At 39.5% G+C, this 18,256-nt stretch overlaps 1 protein-coding gene across 1 annotated transcript; it reads right to left on the minus strand.

The window, feature by feature from the left end:
* Positions 1-1,100: 1,100 nt before the first annotated feature.
* LOC136827002 (monocarboxylate transporter 12-like) lies at positions 1,101-15,737 on the minus strand. Its single transcript, XM_067084656.1, has 5 exons — positions 14,271-15,737; positions 9,859-10,126; positions 3,297-4,187; positions 2,008-2,199; positions 1,101-1,342 (listed from the first exon to the last, which is right to left on the minus strand). The coding sequence occupies exons 1-5, from the start codon at positions 14,364-14,366 to the stop codon at positions 1,176-1,178; spliced, it is 1,614 nt and encodes a 537-aa protein (XP_066940757.1). The 5' UTR covers positions 14,367-15,737; the 3' UTR covers positions 1,101-1,175.
* Positions 15,738-18,256: the final 2,519 nt, after the last annotated feature.

An 18,256-nucleotide genomic window follows, 5' to 3' on the forward strand; every position in this document is an offset into this window, starting at 1 on the left:
GACTTATTTTACGTGGCTCAGAACCAATTGGTTACCTAGCAACGGGACCTACAGCTTACTGTGGAATCCGAACCACATTATAATGAGAAATGAATTTCTATCACCAGAAATAAATTTCTCTAAATTCTTCATTGGGCTGTCGGAGATTCGAACGCGGCCCCAGCAGAGTGCTATCCGAGGACGATACCGTAATCACCTGTCTTAATGACGATTCATGACACGCTTACAGGGTGATAATCGCGAGTTTTTGACAGGCGACAGAAATAGATTTATACCAATGGAAAAGATGGTATACAGTAACATAGCACTTTTTGTAGCCGACTGTATTTTTCTGGTCACCCCTGTAGTGCATAAAGATTATTATTATTATTATTATTATTATTGATAAGATTACCGTAAGAGAGCGTTTTCAAAGCTAGAAAAAAGCACTTATTGCCTCATTTCACTTATAATTACTTAATTGAGAATGGTCATTTCCAGCACTTTCGGCCTCACACCTGACTCATACACTTGTTGAGAAGCATAATGAGTAGCACGTCTACCCCAGTTGAACATACTGAACCATTTTTTTTTAATTACTGTTTATTAATGCTATGCGACTAGAACCTCGAGAGTTAAAGCGAAGATGCAACGCATTACCACCCAACAACAATTCAACTTGTACTTATTTCTCTTCTTTCCGTATTTCCTATTATCTTTTGAAAGCTCTTTCAAATTAACACTGTATTGTTTGGAAGCTTGAATTTCAAGCCAGTGACCCCTGTAGGCTTGTTCCATATGAATAGGGATTTATCTTTTAGTATTATTTATCTTTAATAATAATAATAATAATAATAATAATAATAATAATAATAATAATTATTATTATTATTATTATTATTATTATTATTATTATTATTATTATTATTATTATTATACATTCTCACTCGTCTCAAACACTTTAAATCCAGTAATTTCCAGGTACGTGATTCTCCGTCTCATTACACTCTCAAATTACACTCCCGTCATTATCTGTAACTACAATTAAGAAATGCCATTCATCATTCTCATCATTTCGCGAACGCATGGCAACGACAAACGAAAGAAATCAAACACAGCGGTCAAAAATAAAAGTGTATTTCAGCATCTCACCGTCAAGGCGAGACCAGGAACGTAACAGGGAACATATAAAATATCTACAACACATTAGCGTTCTCCGCTTCCTCCTCCTTCGCTTCGTCTCTCTTCCGGTCCCTTGCGATGGCGTGGGGCATGAAACACCACAGGAGGACGCACAGCCAGACCTCGGCTGACATCACCCACATGCTGACGGAGTAGCTGCCGCTGACGTCGCGGACGTAACCTGCGGGTGGGATGAGACGAACATGTATTATGTATGTATGTATGTATGTATGTATATATATATATATATATATATATATATATATATATATATATATATATATATATATATATATATATATAATTGTGTAATATATATAGTTATATATTTATACATATATGTATACAATATAGATCAGATTAAACGAATAAAAATGCAAAATTAAATCTCTTAAATCCTAAACTAAATTGTATTACACAAAAAGATAGAAAATGAACGGATAGAGAATTTAGAATGTAATGTTTTATTATTTTTTGTTTAACTGAACTTTAATTTCTAGAAATCAGACTGCTAGATTTTTAAAACTATATAAAGTTGTGACTAAAAAAGTGTATTTAACGTTTAAATCCTAAATTAAAAGAAGGATAAAAGTGTATATATATATATATATTTATAATATATATATATTATTATTATTTTTTTAACTGAACTTTATATATATAAATTAAACTGCTAAATATATATCAAAACTATATATATTATATAAAAATATTTACATATATATATATATATATATATATATATATATATATATATATATATATATATATATATATATATATATATATGGAAAAACAAAATCAAAGCTAAAATATTTTGCAAAAGAAACTGAATTTGTAAAATACCTATTAGTGGTCCTATCACCACATACCCCAGCCCGACCACGAGGGACTGAGTGCCAAATATGGCGGGCATGTTGTGCACGCCCATGACCCTGGCCATCACCAGAGGGTACAGGGATATGTTGATGCCAATGCCCAGTGACCAAAATGCCAGGGTGACCTTCATCAAGGTCAGGTTCGTCAAGAAGCTGAAAACTAAGAATGAGATTGTTATTTAGGAACGAGCTAATTATAGACATTGTCAGGTGGCCCTTTCCATCGGCCTCTGCCACACAAAATTGGTGATTTAAGTAGTTAACTTGAAAAAAAAAAAAAAACTACAGCAAAATATGGCATTGGAATGAACATATCAAAAGCAGCTTTGGAATTTTAGTCTTGCTTCTGATTTCCCTGAGAAGAGTCTTTCTATTTCAACTCTATCTTTTTTTCTAAGGGCTTGGCTAAGAATAGGAATTGTTAGGTGGTCCTTCCCATCGGCCTCTGCGTTACAAAATGATTTATTTCAATAGTTACACTTCAAAAACTACAGTAAAATGTAACAGATAAAAGAGAATGCTTGCAAAATGTGAAGTAGACGGACATCTTTAAAGATGGCATGATTTCAGCAAATTTTAATTATATTTTTATTACTTACAGCCACTAAAACGAATAACATAAGCCTCTCGTTTTTGTATATAAAGTCTTTTAGGAAACTGAATTCATTCCTTCTTATCGTACAGATAAAAAGCGATACATGCCATTATAGCTTGAATTATTAATTATATTTGCATGCACTGTACAATATATGCAAATCACTAAAACTGATAGCGTCAGATATTCAGTTTTTATACGTTAAGTTTTGTATGCAATGAAGTTTATTCCAGTTTATCCCATAAATAAAGAGCAATACATACAGTCATAGCTTAGCATCCATGATATTACAAATATAAAATCACAAATAGTGTTTGAATAGAATAGAATAGAATATATAGAATTTGGGCCAAAGGCCAAGCGTTGGGACCTATGAGGTCATTCAGCGCTGAAAAGGAAACTGAGAATAGGTAAGTCTGAAAGGTGTAACAGGAAGAAAACCTCGAAGTTGCACAATTAAAAAATTGTTAGGAGCGGGTGGAAAGTAAGATGGAAGGAAGAGAATGTGAGCGGAGGTATAGTAAAAGGAATGAAAGGGGTTGCAGCTAGCGGCCGAAAGGACGCTACAATGAACCTTAAGCAATGACTACAGTGCACGGCATGAGGTGCACTGACGGCACTATCCCCCCCTTGCGGGGAATAGTGGCGTTTGGAACACATACCTCCAGTGGACGCTGCTATGATAACCGCCCCCACAACGTACATCAGCTGCATGTTGAACCACGAATAGTCCGACAAAACCGACGCGGCGAGCCTGGCTATGAAATTGCACACCCCCGTGATGGAGACGCACCAAGCAGCGTCCTCCAGGGTGTAACCGGCCGCCTGGACGGCGAAGGGGAACACCATCATGAAATTCAGGTAGCCGTTGATGAGGAACAGCCCTCCGAAGGCGATGATCTGCGCCCGGTGGCACTTCAGGATGCCCAGGTCGGTTATCAGCGACCTGATGACCCTTGCGACCAAGGACGGCTCGCCGCTGGAAGGGTCGGCGAGCTTCGCTTCCAGTTTGTCGCTTCTCTCGTTCCCGTCGGCGTCGTCGTCGGGTTGGTGGGCCACGGAGCTGAGATCCACCATGGAAATGGCTATGGAGGAGACGTTGGAGCTCTCGCTAGTCCGCCTGTTGACCCTCGCCCTCAGGACCGCCTTAGGCGTCAGGGGCATCTGCTTCTCGGACAAGATGAGCTCGCCCTCTTCTTCCCTCTCGTCGATGAGCGAGCGGGTCTCCTCGCTCTGCTTCATCTTCGCCACGGATTCGTGGAGAATCGGGGCGGAGGCCGACTTCCCGATGGAGGGCACGGCGGGTTTCAAGTGCCACTCCACGGGGTGGAAGAAGGAGGCCCCGACGCAGCAGTTGAGGAGGATGGAGCTGACGATGATCGTGGCTCCCGTGAACCCGTAGTGCTTCAGGAGGTAACGGATGCAGGGCGGGGCCACGAATTGCCCCGTGCACATGCCCGCCATGAGGATGGCGTTGGCCATCCCGCGGCGTTTGTCGAAGTACAGGGGGATGATGAGATAGCACGGTTTGCAAGTCAGCCCGCCGAATAAACCTGAAGGAAAAAGGAGGATTTTATCAATGTCTAAAAGAAACAGAGTATCAAAAATGGAGAAATGACTAATATTATCTCAGAAAATAAAGGCCTATATTAATGCAATTCATCTTGAATGATAAATAGCTATGTTACTATTTACTCACGTAATTTGTGAATGAAAAGGCATACCAATTGCTCAGTTTTGTCTGCAATTCGCCTTGATGTGTTTTCTTTAGATAGCTGCTGACATTGTGATAAAAAAACTGGCTATTTTCAAGGAACAGAAATGCTTAAAGTCATACGTTTTTGTATCACCACCCAGATGTAATATTCACAGTAATCAAACACTTCACTTAGACATAATATTAGCGGCTACTCCAACTCTCCATTTTAATAGTTTAGGCACTTACTCGAACACTCCCTCTTGAAAATTGTTAATATTTACTCTAACATGAATTCTATTTCGAATTCAGTATAAATTGCGGGACATCCTACGAAGACAGTATATTGCCAGCCACTGCAACACGCAAGCTTTTGAAACTAAAAGCTAACTACCCCCTTCTTTACTTTGGTATCCGTGACGACATAAGTCGTATTATTAGTTACTTAAAGGAAGAAAGTAAGTTTTCAAGGAAAAAGTAGAAGACCAAGAGGCAAGTGGCAACGTGTTATTACTTTGTGTCATGTGACTCTTGTCAAGAAAGAGAGAGAGAGAGAGAGAGAGAGAGAGAGAGAGAGAGAGAGAGAGAGAGAGAGAGAGAGAGAGGAGACAAGGAAGGAAGGCGAGCAAGGAAGAGAGAGGGAAAGAGAGAGAGAGAGAGAGAGAGAGAGAGAGAGACAGAGGGAACAAGGAAGAGAACAGAAGAGAAAGAGAGAGAGAGACAGGAGGGGAACAAGGAAGAGAGAGAGAGAGAGAGAGAGAGAGAGAGAGAGAGAGAGAGAGAGGGGGAACAAGGAAGGAGGAACAAGGAAGAGGAAGAGAGAGAGAGAGAGAGAGAGAGAGAGAGAGAGAGAGAGAGAGAGAGAGAGAGAGAGGGAACAAGGAAGGAAGAGAACAAGAGAGAGAGAGAGAGAGAGAGAGAGAGAGAGAGAGAGAGAAACAAGGAAGAGAGACAGACAGAGAGTCTCTTCAAAGATTACAAGCCAATTCACAGTGGCACATGAGTATGATACGAAGGTTCAGAGACAAGTCTATATATTATCAAATTGTCCTTCACCAAATTACTGCAATAAAAACCAAGAGTTCCTCACGTTATATAAAAGAGGTTAAGTAATCCCACTTATACAACTTCAAGTTGCTAAAAATAAAATAGAAAAAAACTGACAAGACCTTTTCTCTGTTTTTGGTTATAGTGTTTAATACTATGTTACTGATTTTTTTTTTTAACGTTTGGTACACTTACGTTAATCACAGTTAAATGTAGTTATTTTCTTTTATTTATTGGAGGTTTTCTTCAAAGAGGGCGTGCTTCAAATTGAAAGAAGACAGAGCTGGTGGTAACTCTACTTCTTTAACTTCTGAATAAAAAAATGACTACCTTGAGTTAAAACAAAAATTACCAGTTTATTTCGCTTCATGTACTTTCACAGAGCTTCAAAATCTTCTTTTACACAATCTTATAACCTAACTTTATAACTTTTAGAAGTTGTGATCACTACCTTTTGCAAGTTTCAAGATTTTTGATAACCTTAAGATAAGGATTTTTTTATTCACTGTACATCTTTCCTCAGAATATGAAGGAACTGTCAACAACACTAACAGTTATTCACTCTGACGCTTTTTCTCGTGGGTAAATAACAACAAAGCCATATAGTCACTGTAAAAATGCTGACAACAACGAGGCACCTCGGTTTCAACAGACGTGCATAGATATAAAACTCAGTGTGATTTGTCATATATATATTTTTTTGTCTTCTTTGCTCCCTGTAAAGTCCTGGAGACTCTTATTCTTAATTGACTTAAGGACTCTAGAAGACTTTATGATTCCCCACTTGGTTATTTTCCAAAATTCTCACGTACTTATACAATTTTAGTTTTCTGTACATGAAAACTATTGTGCCGGCTTTGTCTGTCCGTCCGTACTTTTCTGTCCGTCCTCAGATCTTGAAAACTACTGAGGCTAGAAGGCTGCAAGTTGGTATGTTGATCATCCACCCTCCAATTATCAATCATACCAAATAGCAGCCCTCTAGCCTCAGTGGTTTTTATTTTATTTAAGGTTAAAGTCAGCCATAATCGTGCTTCTGGCAACTATATAGGATAGGCCACCACCGGGCCGTGGTTGAAGTTTCAATGACCGTGGCTCATACAGCACTATACCGAGACCACCGAAAGATAGATCTACTTTCGGTGGCCTTGATTATACGCTGTAGAGAAAACTCGACTGAGCCGAAGAACTTAGGCGCATTGTTTACTTGTTTTGCTTGTGCTTAATAATACGAACCCACGATGGTGTTCGACGTAAGTATAAAGACTCAACGTAACCCAGAAAGACACAATCTTTAAATTCTGAAGGTCTTAGTAAAGACATTCACTAAATAAAACCTGGAGTTACAGTTTGAAATCTAGTATAACGAGCAAGCAAAAAAAAAATAAACTCTATTTTAGTTGTTAATCCCCGTCATCTGCATTTCCTATCGGAGGTTTTCAATCGTATGATAAAATAAAAACTGTTTTTTGACTGAAAAATATCATAACTAAAATAAACAACATTTAGGTTTAGTTTCAGGACCCTTGCCGCGAACTTGAATTTTAAAAAAAAAAATATTAAATAAATAAATAAAACTGCTCTTTGCTTTACAGTTATGTTCATAAATCTTGGAATAAAAACCATTCCTCTTAAAGATAATGCTTCGACCATACTTTTGTTCTTGATATTTCAAGTATACAATAAATTTAAGTATACAATAAAACGAACTGTCAAGTTGCAGTTAAATTTTCTTTTCCTTTTTCTAAACATTTAAGCAAACATAAGCCAATTTCACTGAGAATTCGTAAACATTCTCGAATTCTTCAAAAACTGCTCCACCGCCAAAGCAAATATTTGATCGATGAAGTAATTTTCTCAGAAGTACATCAATGTCGCAAGCATGCAGAATAGTGCATGCATATATGCTTGCTCATGCACATCTGAAGAGCAGGCTCTACAACGGAGAAATGTTTAAGTGCATTGCAGTTTATTCTCTCAAATTATGAGACTCGAGACGAGAAATCAGACTTCAATTGAAAACTTATTTCATTCGGGAAAGGAGTGGAATATCTGAAATGGACATTTAGAGCAATAAGGCTTTAAAGGATTAACAAGAGCAAACCCTCGCAGTTGCACTATGAAACAATTGTTTGGAGAGGATTGAAAGTAACTTGGAAGAAAGAGAATATGAACGGAGGTCCAGTAAAAGGAATGAAAGGGGTTACAGCTTGGGGCCGTAGAGTCGCTGTACAGAACCTTAAGAAATGCCTACAGTGCATGCCGTGAGGTGCCCCAAAACATTACTTAAGGTCCTTTGCAGCGTCTCTTCGGCCCCTAGCTGCAACCCCTTTCATTCCTTTTACTGTACCCCCATTCATATTCTTTTTCTTCCATCTTACTTCCCACCCTCTCCTAACATTGTTTGATAGTGCAACTGCGAGGTTTTCTTCTCCTGCTACATCTTTAAAACCTTTCCACTATCAATTTCCCGCCCAGCCCTGAATGATCTCATAGGTCCCAGCGCTTGGCCTTGGGCCAAAATCCTATCTTCCAGCCCTAGGAGAGCTGTTAATCAGCACAGTGGTCTGGTTAAACTAAGGTATACTTAGCTCCATTCCATTCCTGACGGCATCACCCACCTCTAAAAGATCCAGTTAAAAAGTACAATGCATTCATAGAAAACGGAAAAAAACGGTAATTATCAGGAATAACTATGATCCCTGTGAATAAGTGGTTAGGGTCGAAGCATGTTTGAAACTTGGTTCCCTGTGTCGTGTCTGTCTTCCCCAGAGTGAGGATAAAAGTCTTAGTAAGGTTATTCTTCAAAGACGGGACAAGGGAGTGGGAAGGGACAAAGGGAAGCGAAGGGAGAGGAGAGACAAAGAAAGTTAAAGAGAGAGAGAGAGAGAGAGAGAGAGAGAGAGAGAGAGAGAGAGAGAGGGAGGGTGCAAAAGAAAGGGAGGGAAAAGAAAGAGAAAGAGAAGAAAGAGAGAAGAGAGACAAAGAAAGTTAAAGAGAGAGAGAGAGAGAGAGAGAGAGAGAGAGAGAGAGAGAGAGAGAGAGAGAGAGACGGGAGGGTGTAAAAGAATGGGAGGGAATGGAAAAAGAAAGAGAAGCAAAGAGAGACAAAGAGAGTTAAAGAGAGAGAGAGAGAGAGAGAGAGAGAGAGAGAGAGAGAGTAAAAGAATGGGAGGGTGTAAAAGAAAGGAAGGAATGGAAGAGAGAGAGAGAGAGAGAGAGAGAGAGAGAGAGAGAGAGAGACGGGAGGGTGCAAAAGAAAGGGCGGGAATGGAAAGAGAAAGAGAAGCGTAGAGAGAGGAGAGACAAAGAAAGTTAAAGAGAGAGAGAGAGAGAGAGAGAGAGAGAGAGAGAGAGAGAGAGAGAGAGAACTGATAAATGTCATTTCACCAAGAGTCAATTTATAAGTCAGAGCAAATTCTAGCAGGAGCCAGAACAAACTGGGTCTCGAGTTATATGTCAAACCAACTTTTTTCGGGGGGTTGGGGGGTTGGGGGTTGGGGGTGCGTGGGGCCGGGCTGCGACCTTGAAACCAGGGCGACACTAACCCTTGCGATAGATTTATAAAGCTGAAACAAAGTTCGTTACATTTAATCTCTCTCTCATTCTGAAACCAAGACGTCACGTGTACCTAAATTAAACACATGAAAATATCGCGAAAAATTCTAAAATTCACGTTCTCTTTTTCTTTCGTCTCTTTTTTTTTTTACTTATTTTCTACATATATCCTTTCTATTTGAAAACCTTGAAATCCGAAAAGGAAACAAACTAACCTCATTCAGAGTAAAAAAAAAAAAAAATAGAACCTAGAACCATTACTTTTATCTGGTACTATGAGACACGTGTTGAAACACGTTCTCCATAAGCAGGGGTAAAGAACCAATATGAATGTAGATCCATTTACATTTATTTCCTTTCTTAAATTTTACTGTCCAACCTCTCTGACTGTTATTACTTCGTGCAACTGTGGTGATTTCTTAAAAGTTCCACCTTTAGATCCTGGTGCTTCATCTCCATTATTTTCTGGATCCATTTATCGTGCTGTCTAACCACTCCAACTTATTATTTTTTTATTTTTCTGTTCGCCAGATCTTAAAAACTACTGAGGCTAGAGGGCTGCAAATTGGTATGTTGATCATCCACCCTCCAATCACCAAACATACCAAACTCCAGCCCTCTAACCTCAGTAGTTTTTATTTTATTTAAGGTTAAAGTTAGCCACAATCGTACTTCTGGCAACGATACAGGTACCAACACAGTACACTACCGGACCGTGACTGAGCTTCATGGGCTGCGGCTAAGAGTTTCATGGGCCGCGGCCGAAAGTTTCATACAGCATTATACGCTGTACAGAAGAAACTTCGGCGCATTTTCTACTTGTTTTTGCAGTCTTAAGGCTAAAATGGCCGGAAAAGTCCCGGCGCTTGGCACGACATCCTTAAACATGACGAGACTCGCAAAGAACCACAAACAAGACTCACCTGCAAACGAGAAGAACACCAAGAGATAAGTCGTACTCGAGGAGAACGCGCAGATGAAGACGCTGATCGCAGCCATGACGCCTCCAATCAAGCAGAGCTTCCGGAACCCGAGTTCCTTCGTCAGTGGTCCGGCGAAGGGCCCCATCAGGTTCCAGAGGAGGGTGTGAGCGTTGAAGATCCAGGCCGTCGTGGCGGAAGTGGCCTCGTGGTCCAGCAGGAACCCCGAAAACAGGATGGAGAAGCACAGCGTCAGGAGGGGTAGCAGGAACTGTTTTGGGGGGAGAGATACCGGCATGTTTGATGGTTAAGGTATTCGTTGATGGTGGAGATAATGTAGACGTGTTCTTATAATCAACAAGATATTTTTGGTAAATTTACTATGTCTATCTATCTATTATCTATCTATCTATCTATCTATCTATCTATCTATATATATATATATGCATATATATATATACATATATATATATATATTATTATATATATTTATCTATCTATCTACACACACACACACACACACACACATATATATATTATATATTTATGTTATGTGTATATATATATATTATATTCTTGGATATATATATATATATGTCTAATAAACACATATATATATTATATATTTATGTTTGTGTGTGTGTATTTTTGAGATACGAGAGCTTGTCTAATCCCCAACGAGAGAGAGAGAGAGAGAGAGAGAGAGAGAGAGAGAGAGAGAATATATTTCTTTAGCTGCACTGTCCACACCATCTACACGAGAAAGAAAAACGGATCTTTCCGCAAACTGTGCATACATTATCTAAATCACTAAAGAGATACAGGGAGAAAGAAAATCTCTCTCTCTCACCCGCAGCAACTGACGTCAAAACTTAAACTCTTCACTCGCAGCAAAAAAAACAAAAAAAAACACCTCACCATGACTGTCCCTCGTTCATTATAGCCTCATTATGCAACGGGCATTATGCAAAGATACCCAATCTGTCCCTTCTGTTGCCATAGGGGAATTTACAAAGGAGAGTTCCCTCTCGTTTTAACTTCTGGTCGCCATAATGTGTGACGTTTTAGTTTGTCTGAAAAGAAAACTATTGTGCCGAAGCTTTGTCTGCCCGTCCGCACTTTTTTTCTGTCCGCCCTCAGATCTTGACAACTTCCGAGGCTAGAGGGCTGCAAATTGGTAGGTTGATCATCCATCCTCCAGTCATCAAACATACCAAATTGCAGCCCTTTAGCCTCGGTAGTTTTTATTTTATTTGAGGTTAAAGTTAGCCATAATTGTGCTTCTGGCAACGATATAGGATAGGCCACCACCAGGCCGTGGTTAAAGTTTCATGGGCCGCGGATCATACAGTATTATACTGAGGCCACCGAAAGATAGATCTGTTTTCGGTGGCCTTGATTATACGCTGTAGCAGCTGTACAGAAAACTCGGTTGCGCCGAAGACGCTTCGGCGTATTTTTCACTTGTTCTTATACTAGACTGGCATCGTCTTCACATCATCTTAGCGCCCATGAGTGACTTCAGTTTTGCCACCAGTTGCCGTTAAGTTGGTGTGACAACATGGTGAACGGTGCCAGAATACTTTGCTCGTGTGACAACGCCTCAGGGATTACGAAAGCTTTGTTTTCTTTGTTTTTCTTCCTTTCCTTCTTTCTCAGACGTTTTGCCATTTTTTTCGTTCATTTTATTCTTTAATTTCTACGAAAACGTTCTTTTATCTATAGCAACATTAATATTCATGATTTTATCACTTTAATCGTTATTCGTACCATTGTGCTATGGCCCGTACAGTCCTTTACCTTCATAATTATAAAAAAACGTTATTCTGTCCACAATAATATTATTAATTACGATATTATAACTACCATCTTTATCTATACTATCATACTGTGTCCTGGGAATTTCTATATAAGTTATGCAATATGGTCTGAAGTAAATGTGCACCCAAATCTGTGTGTGTGTGTGTGTGCATTTTTGCATTCTTGGATATGCTCATACTCTTGTCTAATCCTTAACGAGAGATAGACAGACAGACAGACAGATTATTTCTTAAACTGCATTGTCTACACCCTCTACAAGAGAAAGAAACTTAACACAAATTACACACGCATCTTGATTAATATGGTATATGTCGTCAAACAAACAAGCTTGTTATAAATGTGTAAATAAATGTCTAAATAAACGCATATCATTATATATGGGCCAAAACAGGGCATGTTAGTCTGTGAGATAATAATATTACTCATTTCCCAAGTCACGTCTATCTAATCAACTTTTACGACAAAGTCATTCAATACTTTCGTAACTATCTCACGATAAGACTGTTATCGAACCTGCAGTCCTCTCTCTCTCTCTCTCTCTCTCTCTCTCTCTCTTGACTTGCCAGGGGAGCTTGCCAATTTTTTGTACCTTGCATGATTGGCTTTCATATGGCGATATAAATTCAAGGAGACGGGAAAGTTTAGTGTATATGAGTTTAATCTTCGTGTATCGACTATATAACTCCGATGCGAGTTCAGTTTTAAACAAACGAATTCAATAAAGCGCAATTAGACCTAAGAATTGTACAGGGACGTGTTACTCATGCCTTATTGCATTAGAATTTTAATATCTCATGTGGCCTACTATTAAGGCATGGGCATGTAACCTGACTACTTATTCCAAAACATTGATGCTTACAGCGAGATGGTAACGTCTTAGGAGGCCTCCCCCTCCCCAGTCCTCCTTCTCACCCCCTCCAAAAAAACTTCCAAAAACTTCCTCCACTCGCCCCATACTGGCCACAAGACTGAATGAATGCGGATAATGGAGAATAGGGTTAAATAAAAAAAAAAAAAACGAAAAACATAAATAATAAAATATCAAAGCTTTCAACAAAATCATGAGTATCGTGACTAGCAATGGGTCACATCGATGCCCGAGAAGGGACCGTGGTGACATATAATCGCTGAGACGAACTGCTTCAAATTCTGAGGCTCTAAAAACAGACGTCATCAAACGCTTGCAAGCAATGCTGACTCTGAAGCGACACTTTCTCCAGTAATTGAGTAATAATGGCGTACTGTTTTCGCTGATATGCAGTGTAATAGCCATTTTTAATGGAATAAAGAATTTTGACTTTGACTTAGACTTTTGACTTTGGCGCAGGCGCACGAAGGACCGAGAGGAACTGTAGTTTTCGGCGGTGGGGCGTATGATAAGGAGATAATTGCCCAAAGATGATGGCAGGGGATGGGAGAGGCTTTAGTGGGAAAGAATGAAGGAATTTCATCTGTGCTGTCTTTGTGAGCACTGCTCGGACCAGTTCATTTAATTCCGTTTTATATATATATATATATATATATACATACATATATATGTGTATATACATGTGTACATATACAAGCATACATATGTGAGTGTATGAATGACTAAACTTGAATAATATCGGAAAATCATTTTGGTTCCTAAATGAAGCACAGAGCATGCGCAGACGTTTCTGTGCGTTGCAACAGATTAAATTCACTGTCATGCGAGGTTATAATTTCCACTTCGTCTCGGGCAAAGTCATCAAGACAATTGAATGAAAGAAAACAAAGGCGAGGTGGGGTGTTATGCCCAGGACACAGACGAGCGAAGTATTATTTGGCAGGCTTCACTGGGCACGCAGCTCCCATGCCCTGCAGGACAACGTCATGGAAAAGTCCCTCGGGAGGTGAAATCACGTTTAAGTTTTTTGTGTAAAAGGAAACTATTGTGCCGGCTTTGTCTGTCCGTCCGCACTTATTTCTGTCCGCACTTTTTCTGTCCGCCCTCAGATCTTAAAAACTACTGAGGCTAGAGGGCTGCAAATTGTTATGTTGGCCATCCACCCTCCAATTATCAAACATACCAAATTGCAGCCCTCTAGCCTCAGTAGTTTTTATTTTATTTAAGGTTAAAGTTAGCCATAATCGAGCTTCTGCCAACGATATAGGATAGGCCACCATTGGGCCGTGGTTAAAGTTTCATGGGCCGCGGCTCATACAGCATTATACCGAGACCACCGAAAGATAGATCTATTTTCGGTGGCCTTGATTATACGCCGTAGCGGCTGTACAGAAAACTCGATTGCGCCGAAGAAACTTTGGCGTATTTTTTACTTGTTTGTTACTGATTTCACCTGGTTTTCGCATTGATTTCCTTGAGTTTGTTTTCACATTTCAAGCTGACTTTGTTTTCAATGTAGGTTGATTAGAAATGGCATTGTTTAATTTGTTTCGCAAGACTGTGTGTGCACATATAGACAGATAGAAAGATAGATAGATAAGTACATAAATAAACAGATAAATATCAACAATTTACATCACTAAAAGTCATTAATAAGCACGAACACAATGCAGAATAGTTCGTTGTTACTGACTACCAAAAAGTGACGTCACGGAAAACTCCTTACCAGCATTATGGCACATCCCCCGGCGACCATCCACCCCCACCCCCCGTCGGGGGTACGGGAGACCAAGTCAGCAGCTTCTTCTTTGGCATTTCCCATCCTGGTCTTATCTTGAACATCTAGTATTACGAGGCAATGCTCCCCCTTGTCTGCAATGGCGCGCGCGGCACATGCAGTGTTTGTGATTTGATAGACTAGGCTGATACGTTATGCAAAATTGAGCCTGCCTTCTTCTTGCGAGTTCTTGCTAGACTTATCGTCACTTACAGACTTCGTATAGGCTGACACGTTATGCAAAATTGAGCCTGCCTTTTTCTTGCGAGTTCTTGCTAGACTTATCGTCACTTACAGACTTCGTTAGACTTGTGTCGAGTCTTCTCGTCACTCGTGAAAGTCATGGCAGCTCAGATCTACCCAGAGGGAAGGGTAATTTGAAGAGATTCTTATTTTCTTGAGAATTAAGTGTCTTTATATCTTCTTGAGATCGTCTGTGCGGATATTTTTCTGGTCTTCAAGTCCATTAGAACGTCCAGATTTGAAATCCTTTCGATAACTGGTGTCCTTTAAAAAAAATCCTGACGATGAACCACTTGTTTGATCACATTGTTCTCTTCTGAATGAGTTCTTCATATCCTTTTAAGATCGCATGTACAGACATTTTTCTGGTCATCACGATAATTAAGACATATGAGTTGAGATCCTTTCGGTAACTGTTATCCTTCAAAAAGTCCTTCCATGAACCACTTATTTCATCACGTTACACATGCGATACACTTCTCGTCAACGAGGCTATTGTCATCAGCAATAGATCCCAGATGAAACGGTTTACTGAAATTTCACCCAAAGACGCACTGAAGCTTTCAGTCGGTAACCGAATGACTCCGTTCTGATGCAAGCACAACTCAGTCGCTTTCGGGACAGAAAAGTACTTGAAGGTCTGAAAGCGTGGGTTTTGAAAAGAAGGGGAGAGGACAACAGTCCGTCTGGTTCCCACAACACCGACAAATCAACTGGAGCTTTTTAGAGGTGATTTCAGACGGGCGACGACAAAAAACGAACGGTTTGCGCGCTGACCTTGAATATGCTGTTATGTGGCATATCAATTGTAGGAGATTGAACTTCGGTGAAAGTGTTTCTTGTTTAATTAGGAAAGGAATTTCTTTTCTATTCTGCGCTTATTGGAATATATCTCATCCACTCTGAGCAGTCTGTAGTTTTCTTAAAATGCTGCCCAAACCTTTTGTATCCGCATCCCCGTTATTAATGTTAATCAAATGTTTTTAACTGCCCGGACACCTCCGGAAAAAAATCTCTCAGAAGATGCTCCTCACAGCATCACCCCCAATCCCATAAATTACGAAAGCACTCGAAAAAAAAAACACCAAAAGGCAATTCACATCGCGAGATATCGACTGATCGACGCTTACTTCCTTTCTGAAACGCAGGCCAAAACCATTGAAACTTCCCGGGGAACTGGGAAGGTGTTGCAAGGGCTTCTCTCTCTCTCTCTCTCTCTCTCTCTCTCTCTCTCTCTCTCTCTCGCTAGGTCTAGCCTTGCAAAACCGCTTGGGATGCATCCAACCAGCTACTCACGCTTGACCTTCGAGTTAAGCCACGTGCTGGCCGAGCACTGAATGAATTCGCGATGCTGGTTTGGGGGGCTGGGGTGGAGTTTGGGGGAGGGGGAGAATTTGTGAAGGGGTGTTAATGGGTGGGGGCGTTGAAACAGGTGGATTGGAGAAGGGAGAGATTGTGGGATGGATGCTGACTGACCAGATGAATAGGAGAAGAATGTGGGATAGACGTCTGGAGACTGGTCAAATATCTGGATTGTGGAACAGCCATTAATTTAATAAGGGAGTGGAAATAGGGAGGGGGGGAGATAGGTTGGGGTAGGGGGATGGAGCAGGTGGGCTGGAGATAAGGAGAGTGTGGGAATGATACCGATAGGAGAAGGGAATTGTGGGAAAGAAATTGCTCAAATCAATAGATTCTGGGACTGACATTAACTGAATAAGTGGACTGAAAATAGGTTACATTATAAGATCAAAACTGACAGAAAGACAGGGGATATTATAGGGTTAGACACTGATTAGAATGCTTGATTGGAAATAAAGAGGATTGTGGAATGGTAAATAAAAATTTATCGTAAAGGTGGACTCAAGTACGGATGATTGAAACAGAGGAGTCGATAATATCATTTCACCGTATTGATCTCCGCTCAGCAGGTACATGGACAGACCGGCACGCTGATTTATTTACAGCTGAGGAAGATGCCAAACACCGTATTTGATTATATTAAACGATTACCATTACTACTGGTGTTAGTTGGTACTGTTTATGCAAAAAAAAAAATATATTTACATATTTAAAGAAAAATAGACAAAGGTACTTTTTCCATTATTCAGCCTTGCCGGAGGTTTGCCGATTCAGAACGATCTTCTTCAATTAATCGGCCATCTGTCAAAATAGTTCTTTATTTATTATTATTTAAAGATTATTGTTCATTCGTTTTTCACACGTTATTATAAAATGTTTATTATTATGTTTTTTATATCGATACTTTATACTGTTTTGTGCATCGTGGTTATTCAATATTTATCCGTACTGTGATTCACAGTTACAATCATCCTAATTCACATTAATTATGACAATGTGTTCCCTAATAACTATTATTATTATTATTATTATTGATTGCGAACTTTAAGGAGTATATTAGGAGACAAATGTCAGGACAGGCTGTAACACGAAAAGCTATTCTCTCTCTCTCTCTCTCTCTCTTAAAATAAAACTTCAATGAGTATATTAGGAGTCAAATGTCAGGACGGACTGTATCATAAAAAGCTGTTCTCTTTCTCTCTCTCTCTTAAAATAAAACTTTAAGGAGTATATTAGGAATCAAATGTCAGGATGGACTGTAGCATAAAAGCTATTCTCTCTCTCTCTCTTAAAACAAAACTTTAATGAGTATATTAGGAGTCAAATGTCAGGACGGACTGTTCATAAAAAGCTATTCTCTCTCCCTCTCACGATGCCAAGACCTCTGTTTGCCAGGTCCGTCGACTTGTCAGATTAACTATAAAGGTATGATGACTTGCTAAAGCCCTATAATAAGAAAGCAACGAAGACTTTCTTTTGTCTCTGAGACTGATGAGGTTATCATGAACGTTATCTTAGGTTCCCTTCTGCGATTATTGTTTGATTAGGTGCCTGAGTCACTGAGACCTCAGCCTTTGGTGTTCCTGATTAAATTCTCTGCTGGTGTTTAGTTGACTGTGGCGTTTTTATCTGTCTTTCTGTTTAGTTCTGTTTTTTGTTGTTTCCCCCCTAATTGAGTCTTCCATTCGGTGGCAACTTGCTCTGTAAATCGTTACTCTTTTCAGCATTTTTCATAAGTATTTGTGTATAATAGAAATAATAAATCATCATAAAATAACAACAGAATACAAACCTACACTAGACTAAGGAATGCAGACCCACTCGATGATTGAAAGTAACCAGGGGGAAACTGATAGAGTTTTCGCTATATTGGATTATATTCATTATCAGTGATACAGAAGAAATCTACAATCTCTTGACGATTGCAGTAAATAGGAACAAACTGGAAAGAGGTTTGCTGTTTAGATTAATTTTCTTCATGTAAGGAAGTTAATATAATCAGAACCATCAAATAATCATGATTAAAAACGCAATCATCTTGAATCATCCCCCAGTTGCAATGCAGACTTTAAAAATGTGAATTATTCAGCGCCCTGTTTCGCATAGTAATGTCAGTTATTCTTTCAGGCAGTAGTTGGCTTCTTGGGTATAAAGAAACTTTAGTTCTAGGAACTCCTGCACTCCATCTACCCATGCATTTCCTCTCTAACGAATGACTTTGCATAATTCTGACAGAAAAAATATATATAAAAGGCGGGCAATTTAGGACAAACTGTAATGATGAGAATCTGTTGCATAAGATCTTGCTACGAATTTGAGATGCTGTCATA

Source organism: Macrobrachium rosenbergii, chromosome 41, assembly GCF_040412425.1.
Source record: "Macrobrachium rosenbergii isolate ZJJX-2024 chromosome 41, ASM4041242v1, whole genome shotgun sequence".
Taxonomy (NCBI): Eukaryota; Metazoa; Arthropoda; class Malacostraca; order Decapoda; family Palaemonidae; genus Macrobrachium; species Macrobrachium rosenbergii.

Bases quoted from the DNA above. Each gene is read 5' to 3' on its own strand.
- LOC136827002 (XM_067084656.1), bottom strand. From the start codon at position 14,366: ATGGGAAATGCCAAAGAAGAAGCTGCTGACTTGGTCTCCCGTACCCCC. The intron at 10,127-14,270 runs GTAAGGAGTTTT...CCCCCAAAACAG, and splicing joins GGGGATGTGCCATAATGCTG to TTCCTGCTACCCCTCCTGAC. The intron at 4,188-9,858 runs GTGAGTCTTGTT...TTTTTCCTTCAG, and splicing joins GGTGTTCTTCTCGTTTGCAG to GTTTATTCGGCGGGCTGACT.